The sequence below is a fragment of the Microtus oregoni genome, unplaced genomic scaffold (genome assembly GCF_018167655.1).
Source record: "Microtus oregoni isolate MIOR12 unplaced genomic scaffold, Mior012 000016F_ref0000370, whole genome shotgun sequence".
In the NCBI taxonomy this organism is placed as follows: Eukaryota; Metazoa; Chordata; class Mammalia; order Rodentia; family Cricetidae; genus Microtus; species Microtus oregoni.
Genome location: NW_024543075.1, coordinates 34,135,060 through 34,162,668, shown reverse-complemented (window position 1 = coordinate 34,162,668; position 27,609 = coordinate 34,135,060). Strand labels below are relative to the sequence as shown.

The 27,609-nt window shown below is 41.6% G+C and overlaps 1 protein-coding gene and 1 non-coding gene across 2 annotated transcripts; both read right to left on the bottom strand.

The window, feature by feature from the left end:
- Window positions 1–3,922: 3,922 nt before the first annotated feature.
- On the bottom strand, window positions 3,923–14,886 carry Eif4g2 (eukaryotic translation initiation factor 4 gamma 2). The gene is made up of 23 exons (XM_041666027.1): window positions 14,871–14,886; window positions 14,687–14,698; window positions 13,478–13,604; window positions 13,038–13,103; window positions 12,398–12,538; window positions 11,473–11,575; window positions 10,806–10,937; window positions 10,644–10,710; window positions 10,358–10,509; window positions 9,746–9,856; window positions 9,511–9,594; window positions 9,301–9,399; window positions 8,988–9,126; window positions 8,742–8,902; window positions 8,312–8,425; window positions 7,590–7,715; window positions 7,350–7,454; window positions 7,043–7,258; window positions 6,703–6,961; window positions 6,390–6,594; window positions 6,079–6,290; window positions 5,859–5,980; window positions 3,923–4,739 (listed from the first exon to the last, which is right to left on the bottom strand). The coding sequence occupies exons 1-23, from the start codon at window positions 14,884–14,886 to the stop codon at window positions 4,674–4,676; spliced, it is 2,835 nt and encodes a 944-aa protein (XP_041521961.1). The 3' UTR covers window positions 3,923–4,673.
- LOC121458188 lies at window positions 8,056–8,259 on the bottom strand. The gene has a single exon (XR_005975826.1). It is a non-coding gene; the product is annotated as a small nucleolar RNA SNORD97 (small nucleolar RNA).
- Window positions 14,887–27,609: the final 12,723 nt, after the last annotated feature.

The window sequence follows — 27,609 nt, the reverse complement described above, 5'->3', positions numbered from 1 at the left end:
CTTGGTCACACAAGTATAGTTCTTAAGTTACTGCCTTTCTTATTTTTCTGTTGCTGCGACAAATTTTTTCTGTTGCTGCGACAAAACTCCATGACCATACCAATGTCTAAGAGTTTATTTTGGCTTATGTTCCACAGGAGTCCATAATGGTGAGAAGGCATGGCAGCAAGTGGCCAGAGCAGGGTTGCTGGCTTTTGTCATTTTTACTGAAACAGAAAGCAAGAACTGAAGTGGGATGAGGGAATAAACCTTAGAATCCTGTCCCCAGTGAAGTAACTGCCTCCAGCAAGGCTCCGTCCTAAAGATTTCATAACCTCCCCAAAGAGTGCAACCAGCTGGGAAACAAAGTATTTAGTTACATGTGCCTACAGGGGACATTTCCCATTCAAACCACCAATAATAACTTTTCTTGTTAATAAGACCAAAATAGCAGTTTATGGAGGGAGGGGTTTGCTTTGGAATACAGCTCAAGAGGATATAGTCTATGAAGGCCAGAAAGGTATGGTGGTAGTGTGATGTCACTGGTTACATGGTGCCCACAATCAGGAAGGAAAGGTGAGTGCTGGTACCCTCTTCATCCATGCTTCTGGAAAAAAAACCCAATAAATTCATTGGCTCCCCGGTCTGTTATACATGCTCTATCTGGGGTGAATAGACATTTGTCCACAGCATTTCCAGCCTGGAAAGTCAGTCATGCCATTGGACCAAGTGCAGAGAAAGGGAAAAGAAATGAAACAGGGCTGGTGACATGGCACTTGCTGCACAAGACACATGACCTCAACTGAATCCCAAAAGCCAACCTTAAAAGCCAGCTTAAGGGCTGGAGAGATAGCTCAGAGGGTAAGAGCACTGACTGCTCTTCCAGAGGTCCCGAGTTCAATTCCCAGCAACCACATGGTGGCTCACAACCATCTGTAATGAGACCTGGTGTCTTCCTTACCAGCAGTACATTGTATGCTTAATAAATAAATAAATCTTAAAAAAAAAAAGAGTTCAGTACTTAAAAAAAAGCCAGCTTAAGTGGCTCATGTCTGTAATTGTAGCACTCCTACAATGAGATAGAAAGTGGAGATAGAATTGGACAGAAACTCACTTATTGCTGTGCTGTGGAAGAAAATGGACTTCTGAAAAGTTGTCCTCTGTCCCCATGTAAGTGCTGTGGCACTACACACACAAACACAATCTTAAGAACAAAGGGCCCATCCCACAGGCATGAAGCTTCTCTCTGGATGTGTTAACCTTCCTTGTTGTTTAAATTTATAATCACCATGTATGTAAATCTCTGGGTGTGTCTATTTCCAGTTTTATATAGATATACACACACACATACATACATACACATACGAATGCTGTATGTTTGCCTGCACACCAGAAGAGGGCATCAGATCCCACTGTGGTTTGCTGGGAACTGAACTCAGGACCGCTGAACCATCTCTCTAGCTATTCTAGTTCCAAGAAAGTTTTAGCTGAAGGGAAAAGCCTCACCTGAATGTGGGTGGCATCACCCTTGAGCTGAGGTCCCAGACTGAATAAAGTGAGCAGTAACTAGACCACAATACAAGGCTGGGGTTGGAACTATTTACAGCTCTTGGATAAGGCGTCTAATTGTTTCTGCATCAATAAACTAGAGATACTATAGTACCTGGGGGTGCTAGAAAGATTAGATGGGATGAATCAGTTTTCTCCAATCTAAATGCTCAGTGAATGTTGGCTAGAATAATCAGCCAAATGCAGACATTGGATCATCTTAATTATCAGATAAAATTACCTGTTCTACTTTGAATAATTGTATCTTTATTATGTCAGATTTGTTCTACCAATCACCCCATCAATCTCCATCCAGCCTCAGGTTATCTTAACTCTGTTCACCCATCCCCATCTGAGGGCCTGTGGATTTGCTTCCTTCTGCCTGAATGCTCTGGTAACTTGATTCCCTCCTAACTTCCATTATCTCCCCCGACAGGTAGCTTTCTCTGAACACCATTTCAAGCAGCACTGACATTCTTTCCCCCATTGGATACTTACCACCCCTAAACAGTAGTTTCTCTCCTGCCTGAGTGTTGAGCTGACCTGAACAGCCCTGCTTCTGAGTCACATCCTGTGTCATTCATACTTGACCAAGAGTCTTACACTTGAGTGTCTGTCCACAAGGCCTTCAAGGTCCCCTCCTGGAGCCTAGCAGAGGGCTCTGAGAGCAGTTAGTGAGTGGGTAGATTGATGGCTTTCAGTCCTCTTTTCCAGACTCAGGTTCCAAGTGATGTGGGAAGTGTGGAATGGCCCCTCCATGTGACTCTTAAGTTCTGGTCTACCTAGACCAGGACTTGTCAGGTTGTCTGATAGTAACCTTTGTGTATCTGTCCTGCCCTACCTCGACCCTGAAAGCTGTAGCTGGTCCACAGCACCCACCCCAAGGATTTGGAGCTGTGAAAGGACTGTCTTCCCATCCCAGGGGCCTGCTTTCTTCAAGGAACTCCCTCTTGAGTGGGCCTTAAAAAATGTCTCACACACACATTGAAGTAACCTCTGCATCATGAAGTCTGGATGCAACTAAGTTGCAAGCTCTGAAACATTAGAATTAAGGGGTATAACAAATGAGAAAAACCCAGGTCACTATCCAAACATTTATTCATTACTAGTTTTTCTAGAGGGTGGGGCAATACACAGATCATTTCAGTTAGTGTGTTAGCCCTAACTCAGTTACCATGCAATCAATCTTCAGATTCAAAGTCAATCTTTTATCCAGGACATTTTGGATCCTAAACCTAATTTTGAATTTCCCTTAAATCCTTAATTCCCAAAATTTACTATTGAAGCTCATAAAAAACCCACTCAGCAGTGATGAGACCTACACTGTCCTGTCCCCTTGGAGCTCAGCTTTCAGCAAGGGGTAGATGAGTAGAAGACCACAGGCTAGGCTGAGTTGTGGGATGAACCTCAATCCCACAATTATCCTTGGCTCTGACTTCAACTTTCCCAGTTTCTTATACTCCACTGAGAGAGTTGATGACAAAGCCACCAAAGCAAGACCAGGGTTCTTCTGGGAGGGAGCAAAGGGCCTATCTGTCCCTACTCATTTCCACTGCAGGCTTTTGGAGCTGGTGACACCTGAGAAGATATTGGCAGGGAATGCAGGGGACACAGTGGGACTTGACCCAGTCAAGCTACTTTGTGGTCCACTGTTCTCTGGGTTCCCCGTGGACCTTTTCAGTGACATCTCAAAAACAAAAAAAAAAAACAAAAAAAAAACAAAACACAAAAAAAAACCTTTGACTTATAGAAACCCTTCTCTTGTCCTGGCAGAGGAAGAAGGCAAGTTGAGTGAAATTTAAGCCAATACCTGAAGGTTGAGAGGTAAGGAAAGCACTGTTCCAGGTAAAGGAACTACATATTGCAAGGGCTAGACAAAATGGAAAGTAATAGGAGCCAATTTTATGATTTAAAATTTTAAATCATAAATTTAAAGCCTAGCATTTGCTGAGTTCTAAACCACATGGCAGTTTTGTTTTTCAGTTTCTTGCTCTGGTTGTTTTGTTGTGAAGAGTAAATGGAGATTAAGGACTAAGCAGGTACCTCAGCAAAGAGGATGGTGTGATGAGGAAGCTTATTCCTAAGGTGCTTAGAAAGCAGAGTCAGAGTCGACAAAGTCTCTTAACAGAAAAGGCAGCTCCAGATTAAGTTGACAGCTTGCATTACAAGACTGACAGAAACAGTCAGTCTGGAACAGGGTGAAAAACTGAATACTCTAAAGTATGATACTTACTAACGCTGCTTACAGGGTGAATCACTACTAAATAGCACTGGTGTTAAGACTATGAAGTTAAAAATTTCCCAAGTTCTTAAACTGAGGTAAGTCCATACCTCAAGACAAAATGAACAATTTTCCAAACTTTGGAGGTACTATTTGAAGTCATGTACAACTACATCAAGTATCACAATGTTTATTGATAGATACAAGTATATAAAATCAGGGCATGAACATGACTTGATAAATTAAGTAGACTTAATTTCAATACTATAATAAGAGGGACCAATTCAAATTCTCACCATTTGTTTCACACCCACAAAAACCACTTCAAGGGCATTAAAGATCTCTCAAAACTGATCAGTTTTGTGCAAGTAAACCATGTTTCTTTTAAAAAGACTTGTGCACTTGCCCAGGCTCAAGGATATTAAAATCTAGCACATAAAGCCCATTACTAGAGGTAGAAATACAGGCAATATACTATTACGGCAACAACCATCAATTACAGTTAATTTTTCTGTAACAACCAAATGGATAATCAAATATTGCAACAACTCAAGTATTACTGAGCAAAGTGCATCTCTACAGTATTCAGTGTTGCTATTCAGTTTTCTAACTTAAAACAGCCTATGGTAACTGGCAGCAAAGAAGATCTTTGCAATAGACTGCCTCTGCTTGAGAACTTAGGATGTAATTATTGCATGCTGCTAATATTCTATCTAAACATTAAGGATACTCCTAAAGTATTTGATGGTAGACTATGATTAAGACATCACACTACAAAAACCTTATGCAGAAGGAAACCTTACTGACGTGCTTCTGCTTTAAATATTGTGAAAAACGTTACAGCGGAATGAATTTTCGCAGTGGTTAGGTCAAATGCAGTTACATCATAGTATGCTTTGCACAATTTAAGGCTTTGGCTGGTTCTTTAGTCAGCTTCTTCCTCTGATTCTTCTTCTTCAGCAGTTTCTAGCCAGGTTAGCCACTGATTTACCTGTAAATTAAATTCATAATAAAAAAAACTTAGTATATTATATAAAACATTAAGTTTAGGGTGCTGGCGAGATAGATGCCCTAGTGGTTAAAAGAGGCACTGACTGCTCTTCCAGAGGATCTGGGTTTAATAGCCAGCACCCACATAGCAACTCAGAACTGTCTAAAGCTCCAATTCCAGGGATTCTGACACCTTTATAGACATACCTACAAAATAAATCTTTAAAAAAAATTAAGTTTTGTTCAGAATATACAACCAAGAAGTCCACCCAGAGAGTAAGTTGATTCTGGAGTCTGGTCTTCACAAGCTTTACCTATTGAGCCATTCCTTCCTTTAAAACATTTGTGCATATATGGATGACTGACTGGTATATATGACTATGTACCATGTATGCACAGGGCCCAACAGCCAAAAAGGGGACTGAACCTTTGGGAACTGGAGATAAACGGTTTTGAGCATTCTAAGTTGCTGAGCTATCTCTCTAGTTGCCCACCAGAGAACAGGATCCCATACAATGAGTGTCCAGGCTTGTCTTAAACACTCCTTACAAAGTAGTCTATAAACCTTAGATTAGAAGCTGTAAACCAGGGCTTCCTCAAAGCTGAGGCCTTAGCTAGAACTATACTATTAGTAGAACTATTTGAACTGTGTTAAGACCTTTTTAGCTAGCACTAGGATGAGATTCTACTTTTAAATTCTTCAAAAAGCTAATTTTATGCACACTATGGATCTAGAGTTCTTTCATGTCAAGTTCTATTTCCAGAGCTCCATTCTACTGGATAACAATACCAAACTACAAAGTATGCTTTTTTCATTTTTAGTTTTAAACCCAAATGCCTTTATTCTGTTAACCATGTGAGTAAGCAGCTTTGCCACCAAAATTGTTACCTATCTATAACCAATTTACACAGCACTATGGTTTTAAGCATGATTTCATCCTGTATCTTCATCTCATTTGCTAACTGCCTATTTGACCACATCTTGCAGACTAACATACTTTTTGATGCATTGAAGTTAGGAAGAGGTCCATTTAAAATACTATAAAAAACAACCAAGCCAAGTCAATAAGCAAAAACAAAACAAAACAAAAACAAAACTAAAACTTAACAAAGCGCTTACCTGGAACAAAGCCTTGCCTTTTCCTGGAAACTCTTGAGTTATGTCTTCCTTCCAAGCCAAGAAAGCTTCCTCCTCAATAATTTCCATGTCATAGAAATGAACAAAAAATCGAAGTAACATGCCTTAAAACAAAACCAACCAGAAGCATGTAATTAATTCCATTATTCCAGTGTGCTATTTCAGACTGCCCCTCATTCTCTACGGACACCAGTCACCTCACCTTTTGGGAAGCTGCTGTTGTAACAGTGCACCTGCAGAGCATACAGGGCACTGACCTGTAGATCCACATGATCATGAAGGAATTTCTGCATCACTGGCTTGAAAGAGAGCAGCAGTTGTTTCTCCTGCTCTAACTGTTCTTTGGAAGGAGCAGAGGAAGAATCTGTTTCATCACTAGGTGGGCTTACTTCACTAGAAATGTACTGTAAGAAGCTGAACAGCAGAGATCATGTTAGAAATTGTCTAGTTCAACACCAGCTTTTGGGGCTCTGCCCTGTAGACTTTCTAACAAGTGAAAACCATTTATCTTACCTGGTCATTAAGATGTTCACAAATCCTTTATCTACATGAAGTTTGGGAGAGATGTTATCTTTAATCCATTTATATATAGTTTGAGGGGATGGATCCAGCTTAATTTGCTTCAATAGCTCCTTCTCCAATTTAAGGAGCGGGAATAAGAAACTCAATCCCTTTCCTTCCAGAATCTCCAACATTCGATCTTTATTCTGATCAATTTCTGCAAAGACATTTCTCATTTTACCAGGGTGACCTATCTAGACCATTCTACAAACACTTTCCTAGTACACAAAATCACTTATTGTTAATTAAGTCAGTCAGCTCTTACCTGGCAGCATTTTCTGCATATTGACCTTGCTTTGTTGAAAAAGTTCAGTTAGCCATTCTCGATCTTGTAATTTAGCTAATTGTTGAAGACAAAGTAAGAAGAGAGGGAAGTGGGTGCCACTCTCCAGTGGTTGAGCTAGTTCTGAAATGCTCACCAACTCTGAAATTATAGCACGAGCTGCAAACTGTGCCAAATAAGATTTCACCAAGGGGATGTCAACCTCCAGTTTGGGGCACTGCTCCAATACATTCAGGAAAGCCTTGGGAAGAATATTCAAAACAGTTATTAGCTTCCAACCACAACTGGAAAGAGCTATCACACAATCAGTACAATGTTCTACCTGCATGAAGTTGTCACTTGTGGCTATTCCTTCCTGTTTGAGTAAACTGATCAAAGAGCTCGCTTTTTCTTTATCTTCATCACTTCTATCTAGTGACAGGATGATCACTTTGCTTAACATCTCAGGAAGAAAGTGTTTCGGGGCTCTCATTTCTCTCATGCCATTGACGGCCTCATTTGCATTTCCACTATTCAGATATTCAGTCACAATGGCTTCCTGAGAAGAACACAATCCAATTACCACCAGTGTTCCCTATCCTCAAATGTTTAAGCAAAAGAGACGACTTAGGGGGCTATCTGAAACTTACAGTCTGTTTAAGTAGTTCTTCCTTTGATGGTGGTGGCTTTTTGCTAGTCTTGGCAGGCTTTTCCTGGATAAGTGGTGGATTAGTTTTGAGACCAAGTTGTGGTGTCTAAAGGCAAGCAGCACAACAAACGTTTAATCAAAATAAATGTAAGAAACCAAAAAGAACAGTACCACCTGAAACAGAGGGAAGCAAACAGAATTCTCACTCATCTTCAGAGGGCAGATACTTTGGGGCCCATACCTGTCCCAGAGGTGGTGTTTGAGTGCGTGGTGGCTGTGCACTGGGAGGAATCATAGTTATCTGGGGCTGAAGCTTTGGCACCTGATTTTTATTCATTAGGAACGACTGAGCAGGCCTCAAACTAATCTAAAATCAAAAACAAATCAACACATAACCAAGTTAACAGAGCTAATAAACAAATGTCAAATGTATAGAATCCTAGACAAACCTAATAATTATGGCAGAGACAATTCTCTAAAACAAAAAAGTTACTTCATATCACATGATAAATTTAACTTCTGGGAAAAGTAATCTGATTTAATGAATAAGATACTGGAGGAAAAGAGAAAGATACTGTTTACAAACCTTAGTTTGTAACATAATTCACCCAATATCAGCAATATAGATACTCTTTATTCTACTTACAGAGAAATCCACCAACATCTTAACCATTTCTCATGCTAACTAGTAAAAATTACTTAGAAACTTGCCCTCATATCTCATAATCTTCGCTCATAGGACGCTGGACATCCAGAGAGAGAAAAAGAAGCAGAGGAAAGTGGGAAGGGAGGGAAATAGAGAAAAGTAGAGAAAAGAGAAAAGGAAATAGAGAAAAGAGTAGAGAAGAGAGAAAAAGGAAAAGAATCCAGCTTCAAGTCCTCTTTCGCGTCTTTTTATAATCATCGGGCAAGAGATTCCTGCACTGACAATCTACTGCATAGAAGTAATGTAGGCAAATGTACCTCATCTGCATTAAGCTGTCCTTTCTTAGAAAACCGAGGTGGCATATCCTTCGACTGTCCTTGCAGCTGGGATAAGAGTCCCTGACTCTGGTTATGGTAGAGCTGGCTTAGCCCCTATTTCAGAAAGGGAGAGAAAGTCTAGATAAAAATTATGGTAATCGAGTACCAAGGGAATGAGCCAAGCCATTGCTTTGCCCAGAAAAGATGAAACAAGGAAGAATATCTAACCTATCTGTTGAATAAAGTGATGTGATTTTTACTAATTTTAAGGATACATATTTTACTCAATTTGAAATTGTCAGGGGGTAATTTGGATAAAAAAAAGCATTAAAGGTAAAACTCAGCATCATTTAAAAAACAAACAATAAACTACATAATGTATTGAACCTAAGGTTAGCCCTAAACACTATAAACACTCTCAATGTCTTACCTGGCTTTTCATAAATTTGCCCCCCATCTCTCCAAACTGCGATTGCGTGGGAGGCATGATGTGTCCCCCATGGCCATTGAAGAGCTGATTTGAACGATGTCGTCCCATCGTGGGTGAAAATCTATCCTGGATAACTCCTGGACCAGTACCAATTCCACTACCTTAAAATACAGACAATTCTTAGAACTTCATTAAAGCATTAACCTTTCTTTAGTTTAATCAAAACACTGCTTTGTTTAAAATTACCTGGCATTTGTCCAAACATATCAGCGAGTCCCCCAAGTGGGTCCCTATCCATTTTCATCCTTGGCGGCATGAACGGTCCCTCCAGGAAGAAGTCATTCCTCCCTTGAGCCATAGGAGCAGGAATAAACACTCCTAGATCCTTTGAGAAGAAAAGTGGGTAAGTACTGCTGCCCATAGACCCTGGATTGCTTATTTACAGTTCTAGAACTTCTCTCCAAAAATGGCCTGAAGGACACTAATTCTAGATTTTAAGAGTTAAGGAAAGGACTACACTACTATGGAAAAGAAGAAAAAGAAATTGAAAATCTCTTACTTTTACTGCATCTTGACGGATTTGATTGATCGTCTTTGGTCCATTGTCAAGAAAAGCCTTGCGAGGAACCCAATGATGTTCTCGCAACTCTACGGTATCCTGTAATTTTAAAAAACTTAAATTTTAATTAAAAAATTTAAATTTTAATTACTATTCCAAAGGGAAAAAACCTCAAGTTTATTGGACACTGTTGAAAAAAAAAAATCTTACCTGCAGTAGGAAACGAATCCTTGCTGGCAATTCCTTACTTAACATTAAGGAACACATTCTGGCAAAGTACTGATCCATTAAGGACTGATAAAAAAATAAAACAAAAAAAACACAATTAGAACTAAGTACACTAAGGCATTTTGAATTATTGTGCCATAGGGTAAAGGCAGACTAACTAGAGCAAACCCCAACTCACAAGACACACCACCTTTAACTGTTCTCAGTAAAAGCATACCTTGGCTCGTTCGTGGTCTAATCGAGGTCCCACTGTCCTCATTATCTGACAGAGGCACTCCAAATCCTCTCCCATATCTTTGAGTTGGACTCTCTTTTTCTTTTCCAAAAGCTACCAAAAGAACATGTTTAAAATTTTAGTTATCTGGTTTATGTAGTATTTCCTTCCTTAGGTTTGGACTGACTCCCAATTCCTAGAGCATGTAAGACAATGCTTTCCTACTTGTCTGTGTTGAAGAAATCCCTCTATGAATTTCAACACAGGCAAAGCAATCCAATCTACCTCTACTTTAAAAAGCACTTTGAGGGCTGGAGAGATGGCTCAGAGGTTAAGAGCACTGACTGCTCTTCCAGAGGTCCTGAGTTCAATTCCCAGCAACCACATGATGGCTCACAATCATCTATGAGATCTGGCGCCATCTTCTGGTGTGTGGGAAGCAGAATGTTGTATACATAATAAATAAATAAAAAGCACTTTGAAATTCTGAGTTTCTCTGGTTACCAAACTATTGTCAGTAGCCAGCCACCTTTTCAGATATGCAGCAATTGACTAACTTTCCCCAAATAAGGACATTCTTATTGACTACCTCACCCTAAGCTACTCCATACTCACTGTTTTGATGCACTTATGAAGGATAGATTCGTGAATAAGATCAAGCTTGCCAAGTTCTCCAATGAATTTGATGTTCCCCAACATCTTGATCTTAGCAATAGCTCTTTGTTCCTCCTCCTCAGGGAGGAGGGGATTTTCACGCTTATCATAGACTGAGGAGGGGAGGCAAAACAGAATAAAGAACACTTAGAACCATTCTTGCAAGTGTTCTGACCACTTAGGCCACAGAAGGCATAAATGTAATAAAAACACCCGGTACTAGTTAAAAGCAAATTTAAATGCTTACCATCAACATTTCTGGTTCGGTTTTCAAATTCATCTTGCAATTTGGAAATCAAGAGGCGTCTGAATGTCTATTTGCAAACAAAAGACATTATAAACTTTGCTAATTAAAAAATAAAATTTCCAAACTAATTTTAAAACAAAGCAAACAAAAACTGTCACTCACTGTGCTTTGCTTCTGTCCTGGTTGACCCTCTGCTGCTGGGCCATCAAAGTTTGGTGCATCTTCTGCCAATCGCAGACATAGCTGAGCATACAGCGAGCTATACTTTGGCTCTTCTAGGGCTTTGTCCACAATCTACAGAAGCCATTAAAAATCAAACCATGATGAATAAGAGGCTGAAGGAGCCCTCTTTAAAAACAGCCTTAACCCTCACAAGCTACACTCAATTTAGACACACCTCAAAAAAAAAAAAAATAAACGTTTTAAAATTAGTATCTGTGGTACAATCTAATAAATCTCATGTTGCATACACCTCCCCATCTAGAAAACTATAAATCAAAGACATCGTTGAAGATACAACTCTATGGTTGATAGTCATGTACAACAAGATGCCAGAATCCTATGAATCATCATAAACCCCAAAACCACTTTCACAAAGGAAAGAACTCAGCAGCTGTTTTCAGACAACTTGATAAACCAAGGCAAATGAGGATTCAAGGTTCACTTTTTGAATCCTAATGTCATTCAAAGTAGTCCTGTTTTTATTATCATTATTCAAACACACACATCCATATCTAGGACCTATCTCATGATTAATGCAGTCATTAAACATAAGAAACTTATGTCTGTAAATTTTCTGCCCCCCTCTTGAACTAACATTTAAACTTACCAGCAGTATGACCCCTTTAAGGATGAGTTTAGACTCTACACCCACATTGAGGAGCTCAAGGCATAGCTTGTCAAACTTCTCAGGAGTAAGCTTATTTAGTATGCTGCGGAAAAACACATTTCAAGTATGGGTTAACAATTATTTTCTAAGCTGAAAAATAGCGTTTAAATTTTGACTTTCCCTTTACTAATTCCCTAAACAGGGAAAAATGTTCCTCTTTCTTTCCTATTTATTTTTTGATAATGCCATACATTATATTTTTATTATATTCTTTCCTGACCTCCAGCTCCGCTCCTCCCCCATTTCATGTTCTTTCTCTAAGAAAAAAAAATCACTAAAAACATAAATTTGTGTTGTCATTTGTTCCTGAGTACAGGGCCTTATCTTGGAGTGTGGCTGATATATCACTCCATGGAAAAAATAAAATAAAATAAAATATTTCCCCCCTGTCTCCCAGTAGTTTCTTGTCTAAGCTTGAGCTTATGTAAACTTGTGCATGGTATTACAGAAGTGTTCATTTTTCATCTAATCAAAGAGATGGCGAAATAAAACTTCTCACAGATACAGACTATGACATCTGAATCATATTATCTGGGCTTTTCTGCGGTTTCACAAGATACCTTTCTCAAAACTCAGAGCACAAGGTTCTCATTATCTGAAATTGACCATAGGCTAAGATGGTTATATCACTCACATCACTGATGTTACATACCAGACCAACATGGAAAAGTTAGCATAAGCTCATGGGTAATAAACAACCCCTGTAGCCAGATACCTATGGGCAATGGACTCCTCATCAAAAGTTTTTTAGAATATTGTTGGCAAAAGAATCACTAAAATGTTGAATCATGTCCGTGAATTGTGCAGCATACATACTAGAACAGCAGGGCTAATCTCTACTCCCTCAGAACGGCGAGACACTTACCCTCTTACTTTCCTGAAGATTGCATCATGTCGTTCTTTTTCATTTGCGGAGTTGTTTGCTGCGGAGTTGTCATCTCGTCTAGTGCTTCGTGCAGGAATCCATTTCTGAGCGTTTTGCCCTGGGGTTTTCCCCAGGAACTCGCTGGTTTAATAAAACATCAACAAAGTAGCTTACAATTAAGAAAACCTAAAACAGTATTCACTCATTTAACAAATGTCCCACCACTTTGCTAAGTAAAAATAAATCGAAACAAACCTTAAGGCTTTATATTCTTCCCATACAACAAAGCAATCCCGGAAATCTTTCTTAAACAGCATCAGAATCTTATGGAAGGCTTAAAATGACTGGGAGGCCCATTCCCAATTTCTGCCAATACATTCCCGGGTCATGTCAAAAAACCCTACCGATCCAGGAACCCAACCTTGAGACTTAACACCAACATGCTTAACAGGCATGTTCCTCCACACAGACCACATCAAATATTAAAGAGTAGGGACAATCATTTGAGTCAGCAAATATGAACCAAGAGGATGAAAACAGTTTAAAATTATGAATTCACACTAGGACTACAGGTGATTTCCCAAGGGTTATCCTGTTAGGCATTGAGAAGTCTTTAATTAATAAAATCCAGTTACCATACCTGTTGCCAGCAGTCTTGGGATAGTGCTGAGGTGCACCCCTACTTCCTCCTCCGCCCGAAGAAGCACTATTCAAAACAAATGTTTACTTTACCAAGTACATCTCACTCAAAAGGGAACCTATTTATATTTTAGAAATTGCACCACAACCAAGACTGAACTTTGGCCTAGAAGAAAATGAACCAGAGGCTAGAGATGGCTCAGCGGTTTGAGAGCTGGCTGTTCTTCCCGAGGACAAGGGCTAACACCCACATGGCAGCTCCCAACTGTCTGTAACTCCAGTCCCAGGGGGTCTGATGCCCCCCTCGAGGCGCAGACACACTTGCAGCACCCCCAGTATACCCTATACTGTAGAGCCACAGCACACAAGTGCGATTTAGTTAGTAGCGGCTTCATTTTCAAAAGGCCTCCTATGTATCTACCGCCCTACCCAAAACTATACCTGAAACGAGAAGCACCCCCTTCTGCGATCGCACTCTCCACTTTGGCGGCTTGACAACGAAGAATCTTCAAAAGAATAATATTAATGGATGGGGTGGGGAGGGGAGGGGATGGTACAAACGAAAAGCCTGGAACGAGAGAGAATGCCAAAATTAGGTACTGCCAACAAACACATGCATAAACCCTCGCTCTAATCTATTTCGGCTCTCACTGCAGCTGATTAACTTTCACTGCACTGCAGCCCTTAGAAGACTAAAATAGAACAAAGTCAAAACCACAAATACACAGTAAAATCTTGTTTAGCTACGTGGATCCCCTTAGTGGTCAAGGATGCCAGGAACAGCCTTTGTGTGTGTGTGTGTGTAAGGGGGGGAGGGAAGAACATCTGGACACTGCCTAGAACGCAGCCATATTCCGTGGCCTTTAAAATCTAACAGAAATGTTTTAAACACCGGCTGTGGCCCGAGGTCTGCCGCACTGCTGTGCGCGGCCCGGGCACTGACAGGCCGGCCAAGGTCTCACTCCCCGCCGCCGGGACGGCTCTGTCCTCCGCCCGTACTTTCACCCCTTCCCACAGGGCGCATGTGGAAAGCCGCCGGAAGAGCGGGGCCACAACACGGCAGCGGGAACCTCCGCCCCACTCCGCGCGAACAAAAGAGCAGCGGGTTCCTCCCCTAAGGCCAGTGTGGCCGGGCTTCCGACGGGCGAGGGCGAGGGCCCGGGCCGGGCGGGAGGCGCCCCCTCCGGGCCGCCCTTTGTTCTCCCGCAGGAAGGCGGCCTCCCGCCCGCTCGCCCGCCCGCCGCCTCCGCTCCGAGTCCCCCGGTGACAGCGCGGCGGCCGGCCGGCCACAGGGCCCACACACCTCCTCCCCACCGGGAGGCCGGGCTCCGGACTCGTCCGCCTCGCTGGTCCCGCGCCAACGGCCGGGCCCCGCCGCGGGCCGCGTCCCTCCCGCCGAGGCGCGAGGCCCGCCACGCTCGCACGCCGTCCTCGCGCCGCGCCGCCACTCAGCCCAGACTGCAGACCGCGTCTCCCGGGCCGGCCCGGGAAGGGAAGCAGAGGCCAGGGATTTCTAGGTGGCCCAGAGGTAGACGAGAGCAGCCCCGCCCGGCTCCGCCTGCGGCCGCCATTTTGTAACACTCGACAAGAAGCGGCCAGGGGCGGCGGCCATTTTAGAGGGCTCCGCTCGGCGGTGGCGGCTCCACTCACCTTCACCGAGAACTCAGCAGCTGCCACCGCAGCTGCCTCCTCTGGATCCGGTCGTCGGGGACGGGGAAGGGAGGGGGAAGGGGAACGGAAAACAAAAAAGGGGGAGGGAAGGGGGAGGAAGGAGTCGAGGATGGCCTGAAACGCTCAGCTCAGAGGAGTCGCCGCTGCAGCCGCCACCTGGTACCCGCCGCCGCCTCCATAGAGCTCCGGCTCGCTGCTGGCGCCGAGGCGTGTCTGAAGCCCAACTTATCACTCCGGGGCGGCCGCCCCACCGGAGCCTCCCCGAGTGGCTCCTCCGCTGTCCAATCAGCAGCCGGGCTTCCGTCCGCCACCAATCCGCGCAGGGCGGCGGGGAGGAGCCACCGGGCAAGCTAGGTTGCGGCGCAGCCCCGCCGCAGTGCGCAAAGCCATATTCGCGAAGGCTCTGGGGCCAAGCCAGTGGCGTAAGGGCAGCGGGCCGGTGCGCTGCGGGGCTTTTGCGTAGCGCCGGGAGCCCCGGCAGTGTGCGTCGCGGGGGCCGTCGCGTCTCCCCGGGCCGCCGCTTTGTTCGGGAGGCCGAGCCTCATGCTTGCCCTGAGGAGCCGCTTCCTTTCCTCTCTCCTTGACCCGCTCGGGCCTTGTGTCCCGAGAGCTCCGCGTGGCCTCGTGGCCTGGCCTCGGGCGGGCCTGCGGGCTGAGGAGAGGGACGTGTGCCCGCCCGGAAGGCGCGTTCTGTTTGTTGGTCCTCCATCTGCGGAGGAACGAGAAAGGGTCGAAGGAAAGGGTTGCCTTTGGGCTAGAGGCAGCTTCTCCTCAGTGTTCGCCCTGCTGGCCCCGAGCTAGACTCGGTAGCTAGGCCTGCTAGAGAAGTGTTTGTAGAGAGCGGGCCTTTGGAGGATGTGAAATTGCAGACTCGTTTTTAATTATTTTTTTCTTTATATTTCAAAAATGTTAAAGATGGGCTGCGGATTACCTCTCCTTGGTCGGCCCGGGAAGGAAAGCAGAGGCCAGGGATTTCTAGATGTGCAGTGTTTTCTGTCTTACTTAGGGTTATTAAGGAAAACGAGGCATTACAAAGGTGACAGGCTAAAGGATGGGTTATGGCTATGTTCTACTGTTTGTGTAACAGCCTTGGCTGTTTTAGAATTCGTTGTCTAGACCAGGCTGACCTCGAACTCAGAGTTGCTTCTGCCTCCCGAATGCTGGGAATGCTGGGATCAAAGGCCTGTTACCACACAGTCACTGTTTTCGACATTTTAGCATTACAGAAATGAAGGTATGTGAACAACAGAAAGCCCTATCTTAGTGTTTGAGCGTGCACTTTTGGTACAAGGGTTGACCAAAAGTAAAAGCACGTGTGTTTTAAAATCATGCCTTGGAATACCCAAGAACTGGATTTTCAAAGACCCAAACTTAAGTTGACATATCTTGGTGTTTTAAGACCTAGTCCTGCCCAGCGATGGTGGCAGGCATCTCTCTGTGAGTTCGAGGTCAACTTGGTCTTCAGAGCAAGTTCCAGGACAGTAGGGTTACAAAGAGAAAGAAAGAAAGAAAAAAAGACCTAGTCCTTAAATAGAATTCTCAGAGAATTGTACTCTCCTTAACATTTAAGTCTGGCCGGGCGGTGGTGGCGCACGCCTTTAATCCCAGCACTTGGGAGGCAGAGGCAGGCGGATCTTTGTGAGTTCGAGACCAGCCTGGTCTACAAGAGCTAGTTCCAGGACAGGCTCCAAAACCACAGAGAAACCCTGTCTCGAAAAACAAACAAACAAACAAACAAAAAACATTTAAGTCTGATAATAGGATAGTTTGGCTTTGACAGTTTTAATGCAATTCTAGCGTCCTGAGGTCTTTGCCATGAAATTAATGCTATTAAATAAAATTCCCTTAAACTGAAAACTGTAAAAAGCAGTTTTTCATTTTTAAGAGTTAGTTACGTGTAGAAAAGAAAAACCTTCTTGGGAAAGGGGCCACTTTTAAAATATAAGAAATTTAAATGTGCGATATTTTAGTTTTATACAAGTGATTTATATGCTTCCTGATATACTGAAGACATCTGTGTTGTAGGAACACAGTGATTTAAAAAAAAAAAAAGCCATACTCAGTATACTAGTGTGGATGTCAAAGAATAGCCACTTGATTCTAAAATATGGGTGTCCTAAAAATAAGAAATTTGACTTCAATTAAAATTTTTTTAAGGGGCTAGCAAGATGGTACTACTGGTAAAGGCGCTTGCTGCCAAGCCTGATGACTGAGTTCAGTCTCCAGAACCCACATGATGGAGAGAGAACAGGCTGACCTTTTACCTCCACATGTTTGTGGAGGCACCATGCACATACAATATTTTTTAAAAAGGTCTTGTTTTGCTAGTTGCAAAACTCTGCTGTAAGTTTTGCAGATATGCAGGCTTATGAGGTGCTGAGCTGGCAAGGAGTAAATAAAAACAAAGGAAAAAAATAAATGTAGACTTAAATCTACTTTTCCCACGGGGCAGTGGTGGTGCGTGCCTTTAACCCTAGCACTTAAGGCAGAGGCAGGCAGATCTCTGTGAGTTCGAGCTTAGCCTGGTCAGAGTGAGTTCCAGGACTGTCAAAGCTACACAGAGAAACCCTGTCTTGAAAAACAAAAACAAAATCTACTTTTCAATCATAGAAATAAGCATTCACAAATTTAAAGTTGGCATCATATTTTGGGTGTATAAAATTTCAAATACTTGGATTTTAAATGTAACCAAACAGCTTGACATGTCTATTTTATTCATTTCTAATACATCTAGAAATCTGCTAAGTCTTTAGTTGTTAATACATTTTTACATTTTCTGGTTTTTTCTTGTTGTTGTTTGTTTTTTTGTTTTTTTTCTAGGCAGGATTTCACTGTGTAGCCTTGACTGTTCTGAAACTTGCTCTGCAGACCATGGTGGCTTTGAACTCATAAAAGTTCTGCCTCTGCCTCAAGAGTGCTGGGGTTAAAGGTGTACCCCACCACTGCCTGGCTTTTCAGATGGTTTTAAACTAATCATGTCAAGTATTATTTCTGCCTTTCTTAGCCTCTCACCATGTAACTCAGGATGGCCCCATACTTTTTATCTTCCTCAGCCTCCTAAATGCTTTTGTTGTTTGTGCCTGGGATCTCTGCACCACCCACCTCACTGGTTATTATCCCAGCACACACTATTCTTGGTGTGTTACTATCATTTCTGCCTAAGGACTCCCTAATTATGTACCTGAAGTTCAGAGCTCTTCCTTCCAAATTTCCAGTGTCTTATGGATCAGAGAAGCAAACTTTTAGACTTATTTGGTTTGAACCACATGATATTGTTTTAACCACCTTGACACTGAACTATCAAGAGATTATATACAAAGAAAAGATTTCCATTTTTTTTTAAATCTTAAGATATGACCCTGAAATTCCCATAGGGCAAGTGTGGCTGAGTAGGTGTTTTCTCTTGGGATAGGATTGTAATCTAGCAGTAGAGCTCTCGCCTGCCCTGCCTGAGGTCTTAGGTTGATTCTCAGTCATGGACAGAGAGGGGCGTGGAAAGAACTTCTTGGTAGTTAATCTGACTTAATACACTCATTTCATAGTGTTCTCTAGCCTTTGTAGTCAGTTTGCTGTTTTGAATTGTTTACCAGATTCAGTACATTAGTATTTGATCTTGCAAGTAATTGGTTCTCTTCTGTTTTGAACCTGTAAATGGAATAAGGACACTTATAGACTTGTAATGATTAAGTGAGATTATATATGCAAGGGACATAGCATAGTCACTGACATATAATGTTACATACTAAGTTGTGATTTGACTCTGAATTGCCCCTTTCAGGAGTGTTTTGAGCATTTGTTCTCTGGCTAGTGGCACTGTGAAGGCTGTGGAGCCATTTGGAGGTTGAACATGACTAGTGAAGTAGGGCGCTAGAGGCAGCCTTTGAAGATTACACTCTCTCCCGGTGCTGGTCTGTCTTCTCTGCTCCCTGATCTGGTAGCTTCACCTCATACTCCCATTACCGTAGACAAAGCTGTGTATGCCTGCTACTGTGCCTTCCTTGCTTTGATGGACTGAAATCTCTGAAATTGTGAGTGAAAATGTTTCTTATCTTCAGTTCTTACTGTTATTTTTGTCACAGCAATAAGAAAATTAACACAAAGATGTCCATAAACCTCTTGGTGGCTGCTCTTAGCTGGAACGTGTCATATCCCCCACAGATTCTTGCATTTGAACACTTGGTCCCAGCTATTGATTCTAGACCAGGTAATTCTGAGTATTTGGTTTTGGAATCCAGGCATCAATAGTATTTAAAATTCTCATTTTATTTCCAGTGTGTGGTCAAGTTTTAACAACTAGTACCACAGGGAAGAGGATTATAGAAAATTATATTTGCAGGCCCTAGGAAAGGAGGCTGCTGTCTAGAAAATGGAAATTGACTTTTCCCAAGCAGGGTAACTGACATTCAGACCCAGGCATCTTAGCTTTTAATTCCCTTATATTCTGGACTAACCCTACCTCTTCTGCTGTTCTTATTTTTTATCACTCCTAAGCATCCTGTCATCTCTTAGGGAGCCAGTTAGACAAGTATTGCTGCCCTTAAAAATTTATTCCTGGGATGGGGAAATGGCCCAGTAAGTAAAGGTGCTTGCCCCTAAGCCTGGTAATGAGTTTGAACCCCAGGACCAATTCCTGTAAACTGTCTTTTGATCTCAACAGGTGTGCTGTGATAGATAGGTCCACATGGCCCACTCATCCCCATGAATACAAAATAAATATAAATGTAATTTTTAAAATGTTCACATCTAATACTTTACTGCAAGCATTTATTTCCCCTGCCATCTCAGTTTTGAAGCACAGAGAAGTATGAAGCCCTCACAATTCTATTGCTGTGAAGAGAAACCATGATCAACACAACTCTTATAAAAGAAAGCACTTAATTGTGGCCTTGCTTACTGTTCAGAGGCTAAGTCCATCATGGTAGAGAGCATGGTGGTAGGAAGGTGTGGTCCTGGAGAAGCACCTGAGAGCTACAGCCTGATCCACAAGCAGAGGAAGAAAGGGAGAGAGGGAGGGAGAGAAAGAGGGAGTGTCCCAGCTTGACGAGGGCCAATTTTTCCTTTAACAAGGTCACACCTCCTAATCCTTCTAATTCTTTCAAATAGAGCCACTCCAGGGTGACTAATCATTTAAATATATGAGTCTATGAGGGTCATTCTTTTTTGATTTTTGTTTTGAGAAAAGGTTTCCCTGTGTAACTTTGGCTCTCCTGGAACTAGCTTGGTAGGTAGATCAAGCCTTGAACTCACAGTTCCTTCTGTCTCTGCCTTCCAAGTGCTAGGATTAAAGGTATGTGCCACGACTGCCTAGCTTTGAGGGCCATTCTTATTAAAACATTCAACTCCCTGGTCCCCATAGGCTTATAGCCATATCATACTACCAAAAATGCATTCATTTAAATTTTAAAAGTCCCCGTAGTCTATCAACAGTCTCTCCTAAGATTCAAGGCAGTCTCTTAACTGTAACCTCCTGTAAGACCAAAATCAAAAACCACATACTTCCAACATACAAAAACACAGAATATACATTACCATTCTAAAAGGGAGGAAAGAGAGAATAGTGAGGAAGTATTGGAACAAAGCAATGCCAAAAAGCAGCAGGACAAATTCCAAATTCTGCATCTCCATGTCTGATGTCAAAGTGCTCTTCAGATCTCCAAGTCCTTTCAGCTTTCTTCACTGGAACATCCTTCTTTCTCTTTGGCTGGCTCCATACCCAGTCTGCAGCTCTCCTTGGCAGTTGTCCCATGACTCTGGCATCTCTAACATTTTGCGGTCTCCAATGAAATCCTGGATTCGCCTTCACAGCTTCACACAATGGCATTTCTCAGCCTCCATTCAGAAACACCTCTGACACACACCTGGCCTTGGTGGCTTTCTTTAGCCATGGAGGGAGATTCCATAACCCCTTTCTTGTATTCTTGATTCTAAAGCCAGAACCATGTGGTCAAACTGCCAAGTTCTGCAGCCTCCTGGAGCTGGAGTTTGGCCCGCTCCAATTCCATTTGTAATATCTTTCTGCTGTGGATGGTTCCCTGCTGCTGCTTATGTTTTCCTTTCATTTCTTTTCACAATTTGGAAACTTAGCAGGTTGGGGTCTTTCGAGTCACCGCCTTCTTTATTCCATTTAACACCAGACTTTTCTTTATACCTTTTATCTCCTCAAGCACTAGAGTTAGCTCCATTACATTTCCTGGTGCTCCTTTTCTCTTCTCATGGTACATTTTGTACTCCTCTTTGTCTAGCTTGCTCTTTTCCATTCTAGATACACATGACAGAGTCAATACTAGGCTGTATTGAAATCTCTTGCCAATCAGTCATTAGTCCAAAACTCCTTAATTTAGCCTCAGGTTTTTTTTTTTTTCACAAGGGCAAAAAGCAGCCACATTCTTTGCCCAAATACCACAAGAATAGTCTCTAGGACACTTAATAATATCTAACATTCTTCCTCTCTGAAACTTCTTGAGCCAGGCCATAATTTACATTGCTGTCAGCACCACTGTCTTCCATACTCTTACTAGTATGGCCCTATTAGCCCTGTTTTAAGCATTCAACTGCTTTCCTAATCCAAAGTCCCCAAGTGAAGCCTGCCACAATACCCAACTCCTGTACCAGCCTCTGTCTTAGTCACTGTTCTATTGCTATGAAGGGACACCAATGACCAAAGCAACTCTTAGAAAAGAAAGCATTTAGTTAGGGGCTTGCTTACAGTTTCAGAGGCCTAGTCCATTGTCATCATGGCAGAGAGCATGGTGGCAGGCAGAGCTACACCCTGATCTGCAACCAGAGTCTGGGCTTGACAAGGGCTTTTGAAACCTCAAAGCCCACTCCCAGTGACACACTTCTAAGGTCACACCTCAGAATCGTAATACTTTCAAACAGTGGCATTCTCAGTGACTAAGCATCTAAAATCTCTGAGCCAATAAGAGCCATTTTTATTCAAATCACCACACTACCTTTCCTCTAACAGAATAACCTCTGAATTCCTTTCCTTAATTTGGCATAAAAGGACTTTGGCTTGTTACAGTCTTTCCTTGTTGTTAGGTATTCCCCTCCTTCATTCCTATAGTTAACCTTAGTCTAGGCGTATGGAACTTAGGCTTTGCTCTGTTACACCATGTTCTATGTCAGTGGTTCTCATCCTTTCTAACACTGTGACCCATAATGCAGTTCCTCATGTTGTGGTGACCCCCAACCATAAAAATTATTTTGTTGCTACTTTATAACTGCAATTTTGTGATTGATATGAAATACCTATTTCCAATGGTTTTAGGTGACCCTTGTGAAAGGGTCAGTCAACCCCCAGAGGTGTCGCAATCCACAGCTTGAGAACCACTGTTCTTTATATATGATTAAAATTCAGCTTTTGTCCATCTGGAGATGTTAATGTGTTCATAGACTAATGATTATGCCAGGAGCTGAGGTATAATTATTTTTAAGTGGCTCACAGCATAGACAAAAATAAACATGCCAGTCCAGCATTTGGGAGGCAGAGGCAGGCAGATCTCTGGGAGTTGGAGGCCAGTCTGGTCTGCATAGTGAGTTCTAGGACAGCCAGAGCTACACAGTGAAATCCTGTCTTAGAGGTACAAAAAAAAAAAAGAAAGAAAGAAAAGAAAAGAAAAGAAAGAAAATGCCAGTTATAATTATGGGCAGGGAAGGGTTGAACTAATGCTAAACTGGACAACCAAGAAAAAATATCTGTAAGCTTTTCTAATAGGAATAATAGATAAAGCTGTGGACATCCATCCTTCAGTAACAGTGCAATGCTCTGATGTCTGACTATACAGGGAAAGAAAGTTCTTGAATATATCTGAACTCTGTTCAGTTTTGTTTATGGCTAACAACTTTTCACTGATGCATGGAAGGTTTTAGGAAAATTACCACTACTACAAAAGCTTTACCCCAGTTTCTTACATAGCTGACTTTTTTTTCACCCCGTAGTTTAGGGTTCAACCCGGATAGCCATCTTTGAAGAAGCCTTTCCTGGGTTACATATATAGTTCAGAGTCAGTGACTGTCAAACATGCTCAAGGCCTTGAGATCAATTCCCAGAGCTGCAGGGGTCGGAACAGGGCTTCCCTTCTTACCCTATGATGTTCCCTTTCCTAAGAATTCTATTATAGTTCCCTCACTTGAAAGCACTTATTTTCGGAAATGACTTGCATTCTTAGCTATTATCTTCTCATTGCATTAGCATGTAAGCTCAATGACAATAGGAACCTTGCCTGTCATGTTGCATCACATAAGAGTTTTTAAAAATAACCGAGTTTTGGGTGGAGAACAGGCAAAAATTTCTGAACAGATTAGAGACACAAATGAGTCTTGTGAAGAGTTGATGCTTTTTAGCTTACTGTGGATAATTACTTCATTTAGAAATATTGAAGTGCCGGGCGGTGGTGGCGCACGCCTTTAATCCCAGCACTCGGGAGGCAGAGGCAGGCGGATCTCTGTGAGTTCGAGACCAGCCTGGTCTACAGAGCTAGTTCCAGGACAGGCTCCAAAACCACAGAAACCCTGTCTCGAAAAACCAAAAAAAAAAAAAAAAAAAAAAAAGAAATATTGAAGTTGGAGAATGGGTGCTACTCATTTGTAAGAAGCATTCCTGAAAGTTGATCAAGATTAACTGGCAGCGAGTTAAAGGAAGGCTGCTTCAAGATGTGTATCATTCCTACTATTCCTTGTCTCTCCAAAGCAGTGCAAGATATAGAAATACAGCTAGGTAGTGGTGGTGCATGTCTTTAATCCCAGCAGTTGGGCAGAGGCAGGCAGATCTCTGTGAGTTCGAGGCCAGCTTGGTCTACAAGAACTAGTTCCAGGACAGGCTCCAAAGCTACAGAGAAACCCTGTCTAGAAAAACCAAGATGTGTGTGTGTGTGTGTGTGTGTGTGTGTGTGTGTGTATATATATATATATATATATATATATATTACTATTATAGGGATAATATCAAATCCTTTCTCTTCTTTTCCTTCTCTTTCTAAATTCTTCGAGAATTTTATACTATAAGTTTTGACCATATTTAACCCTTCCTACTACTTCTACATCTACCTCTTCCCTACTCACCTAATTTTGTGCCCCCCCTTTTTTTCCTGCCAATTGAGTACAGGTATTTATGGATGTGTGGCCTTCCTTTGGAGTATGGTCAACTTAGGGACAGCACACTTAAAGAAAACTGATTCTCTCTCTTCCCAGCAGCTATCATTTGCCAGTAGCTTCACAGGTAGGGTGGGACTTCTTGTCTACCTTCCTTCTTCATTCCAGGATTTGACCTGGCTTGAGCTTGCACAGGGCTTGTGTGTGTTCTCATAAACACTGTGAGTGTGTGCAGCTCTTCTATGTGTTTGGAAGCTACTGTTTTCATTCATTCACACCACTGGCTCTTACATTCTTCCTACCCCTTCTTCTACAGTGATCCCTGAGCTTTGGTGGGGGAGGGGTTGTTCAGTATAGATATTCCATTGGGGCTGAGCATTCTGCAGGGTCTTAGTCTCTGTGCCTTTGGCCATTTGTGGGTCTTTGTGTTAGTAGCCATCTACTTACTGCAAATAGAAGTTCCTCTGGTAAGGTTTGAGAGATGCATTTATTTGCATCTCCGTGCCACCATATGCTTTCTTATTTATTTATTTATTTATTTTAATTTATTTATTTATTAAAGATTTCTGTCTCTTCCCCGCCACCGCCTCCCAATTCCCTCCCCCTCCCCCAATTAAGTCCCCCCCCCCAGCCCGAAAAGCAATCAGGGTTCCCTGTCCTGTGGAAAGTCCAAGGAACCCCCACCTCCATCCAGGTCTAGTAAGTTGAGCATCCAAACTGCCTAGGCTCCCACAAAGCCAGTACATGCAGTAGGATAAAAAACCCATTGCCATTGTTCTTGAGCCTGTCAGAATGGCTAAAATAAAAAACACCAATGATAGCCTTTGTTGGAGAGGTTGTGGAGAAAGGGGTACACTCATCCATTGCTGGTGGGAATGCAAACTTGTGCAACCACTTTGGAAAGCAGTATGGCGGTTTCTCAGGAAATTCGGGATCAACTTACCCCTGGACCCAGCAATACCACTCTTGGGAATATACCCAAGAGGCCTTATCATACAACAAAAGTATATGCTCTACGATGTTCATAGCAGCATTGTTTGTGATAGCTTTCTTATTTATTAAAAAAAGGAAATCACAGCTTGGTTTGGTGGTTCCTGTATTTAGTTGCATCACTTGGGAGGCTGAGGAAGGAGAATTGCTGCAAGTTTTAAATCAGCCTGGGCTACACACCTTATCTCAATAAAGTTATTTACCATTTGAAATATTTTATACTTTTTATTTGCAACAGTATTAATAGTCCATTTTATAATCAAATGTTATCAAAATTTGCTAAAATAGTGCAGCTAAAGAACCATGTCTTAGAAAATAGAAATTATTGAAATGAAATAGAAAATTTTAACTGCAATAAATTATTTAATCATACTGTGGAGAGAAGTACATGTTATTGACACAGATTAGGAAGTTGGTTCTCTCTCTTCACAATGTGTGTCCCAGAGATGGAACTCATTGTGAGGCTTGGTGGCAAGCACCTTTACCTGCTGAACCATCTTATGGGCCCTGAAGAATGCTTTTGTGTGCATAAGAAATAAATCTTTCGCTGCTAATGGTAGAACTCAAGGCCTCAAATATAAAGTTCTTGAATTTGCATTATGGGAGACATTCTACTATTGACTCGAATTCCTTACTCATTGATCTGTCCAGATTTTCTGTTTTTCATTTTTGTTTTATTTTGGTAGTGTCCTTTATTGATTTTAGAATCAATATAAGATTTCAGATAAGTTCTTCCTTTTGGATATAGAGTTAATTAAAGACCACTGGGATAAAAGTTTATGTTTTTACTTATTGGTTTTTCTAGACAGGGTTTCTCTGTACTTTGGAGCCTGTCCTGGAACTAGCTCTTGTAGATCAGGTTGGCCTCAAGCTCACAGAGATCCACCTGCCTCTGCCTCCTGAGTGCTAGGATTAAAGGCATGTGCCACCATTGCTGGCTCTGGAATAAAAGTTTAAAACAATAGATTTTATTTTTAACCTATTTTTTTCATCTGTAAAATGAAAAAAATACTTCCTGTGTGCTGTGAACGTAACTCAGTGGTAGAACACATAGCATAATCAGATGATTTGGGCCTGTGAGATGACTCACTGGGTAAAGGTGCTTGCCCATCAAGCCTGACAAGTTGTGTGTATGCTCATACCCACACACATACATGAGTGAACACACAAAATGTGATAAATTTTATAAGATGATTTGCCCTGGTTAGGTTGGATTCATCTTAGAAATACAAATGTCTTTCAACATCCAAATATCTATAATTGTAATATATCACATTAACAGAATAAAGTAAATACTATATGATCACTTTAATAGACACAGCAATGGAATTTGACAAAATTCGACATTCATTCTTGACAAAAAACATTTAGCAAATTAGGTATAGAAGCAGTGTGCCTCAGCACAGTAAAATCCACTAACAGGAAAAAAAAATCCCACAGTTAACATCATACTCAACAGAAAAAAATTTGAAAGCTTTTCCTCTAGTAGCTGCATTGTAATACAAGTTGGAAACAGAAATTATGGAAGAAAAAGGGAGAAAAAGAATCCACTAACATTGGAAAGAAAGAAGTTAAAATTTCCTTGTTTGTAGACTATGTAGACTTCCATGTAGAAAATGCTAAAGGTACCCCTCAGAGGGATAAAAGCTTTTAGAATAAAGTAGAATTTTAGGATTAAAAAAACCCCATAAAAATCATTAGTGTTTCTGTGCCCTAACTGGGAGCTATCTGAAAAAGAAAGCAAGAAAATAATCCCATACAGTAGCTCCAGAAAAAGTGTTTAGGAATAAATTTAAAGAAGCAAACTATTTGTAAAAGTAAATACAAAACATAAATGGTAGGCATGAGACAAAAAAAAATGGAAAGATATCACATATTCATGGATTGGAAAAATACTATTAAAATGTCCGTCCAACATAGATTAATCTATAGAGTCAATGCAATCTCTATCAAAATATCAATAACAGTCTTCATAGAAATAGAAAAGTATTCTAAATAAATAAAAATAAATAAAAAAATAAAAGTATTCTAAATTTGGAACCAGACAGTGGTGGCATATATCTTTAATTCCAGCACTTGGTAGGCAGAGGCAGGCAGATCTTTGTGAGTTTGAGGCCAGCCTGGTCTACAGAGCAAGTTCCAGGACAGGTTCCAAAGCTACAAAGAAACCCAGTCTCAAAAAAACAAAAACAGAGTTAGTTCTAGGACTGACTTCTAAACTTCATATGGAAATAGAAAAGACCCTGAGTAGTCAAAGCAATCCAGAGGTACCATAACAGGACTTGAAAGCTATTTTTACCAAAGTAGCATGCTACCAACATACAAAAAGAGAGACAAATGTGAAAGAACAGGGAACCTGGAAATAAATTTACAAGTTGATAGCCAACTGATTTTCCAAAAAGTAGCCAAGAATATGCAATATAGGGATGATCTTTTCAATAAATAGTGAAGAGAAAACAGAATATCCATATGATCTAGGAATGAAATGAGACTCATTTCATAGTCATATATAGAAATTAATTGAAAATGGATTGGATTAAAGACTTAAATGTAACACACTTCCTCCAATAAGGCCACACCTACTCCAACAAAGCCACACCTTCTAATAGTGCCACTCCCTATAAGATTATGGGGGGCAATTAAATTCAAATTATCACATCTGGGAATGATTTCTTTGAATACAGCTTCCAGAGCACAGGCAACCAAAACAATAAGACAAAAAGGATCATATTAAACAGCACAGATAAATGTAAGTCCAGGAATGATTAAGATGCCAGCAGAAAAATATATGCTCTATTGCCATTGGTCTGGTGTCTTAG

Excerpts from the sequence above, each read along its gene's own strand:
- Eif4g2 (XM_041666027.1), bottom strand. Across the intron at positions 8,426-8,741 it reads GCAAATTTATGAAAAGCCAG|GGGCTAAGCCAGCTCTACCA; the intron begins GTAAGACATTGA and ends TTTCTGAAATAG. Across the intron at positions 7,716-8,311 it reads GACAGCTTAATGCAGATGAG|ATTAGTTTGAGGCCTGCTCA; the intron begins GTACATTTGCCT and ends TTTTGATTTTAG.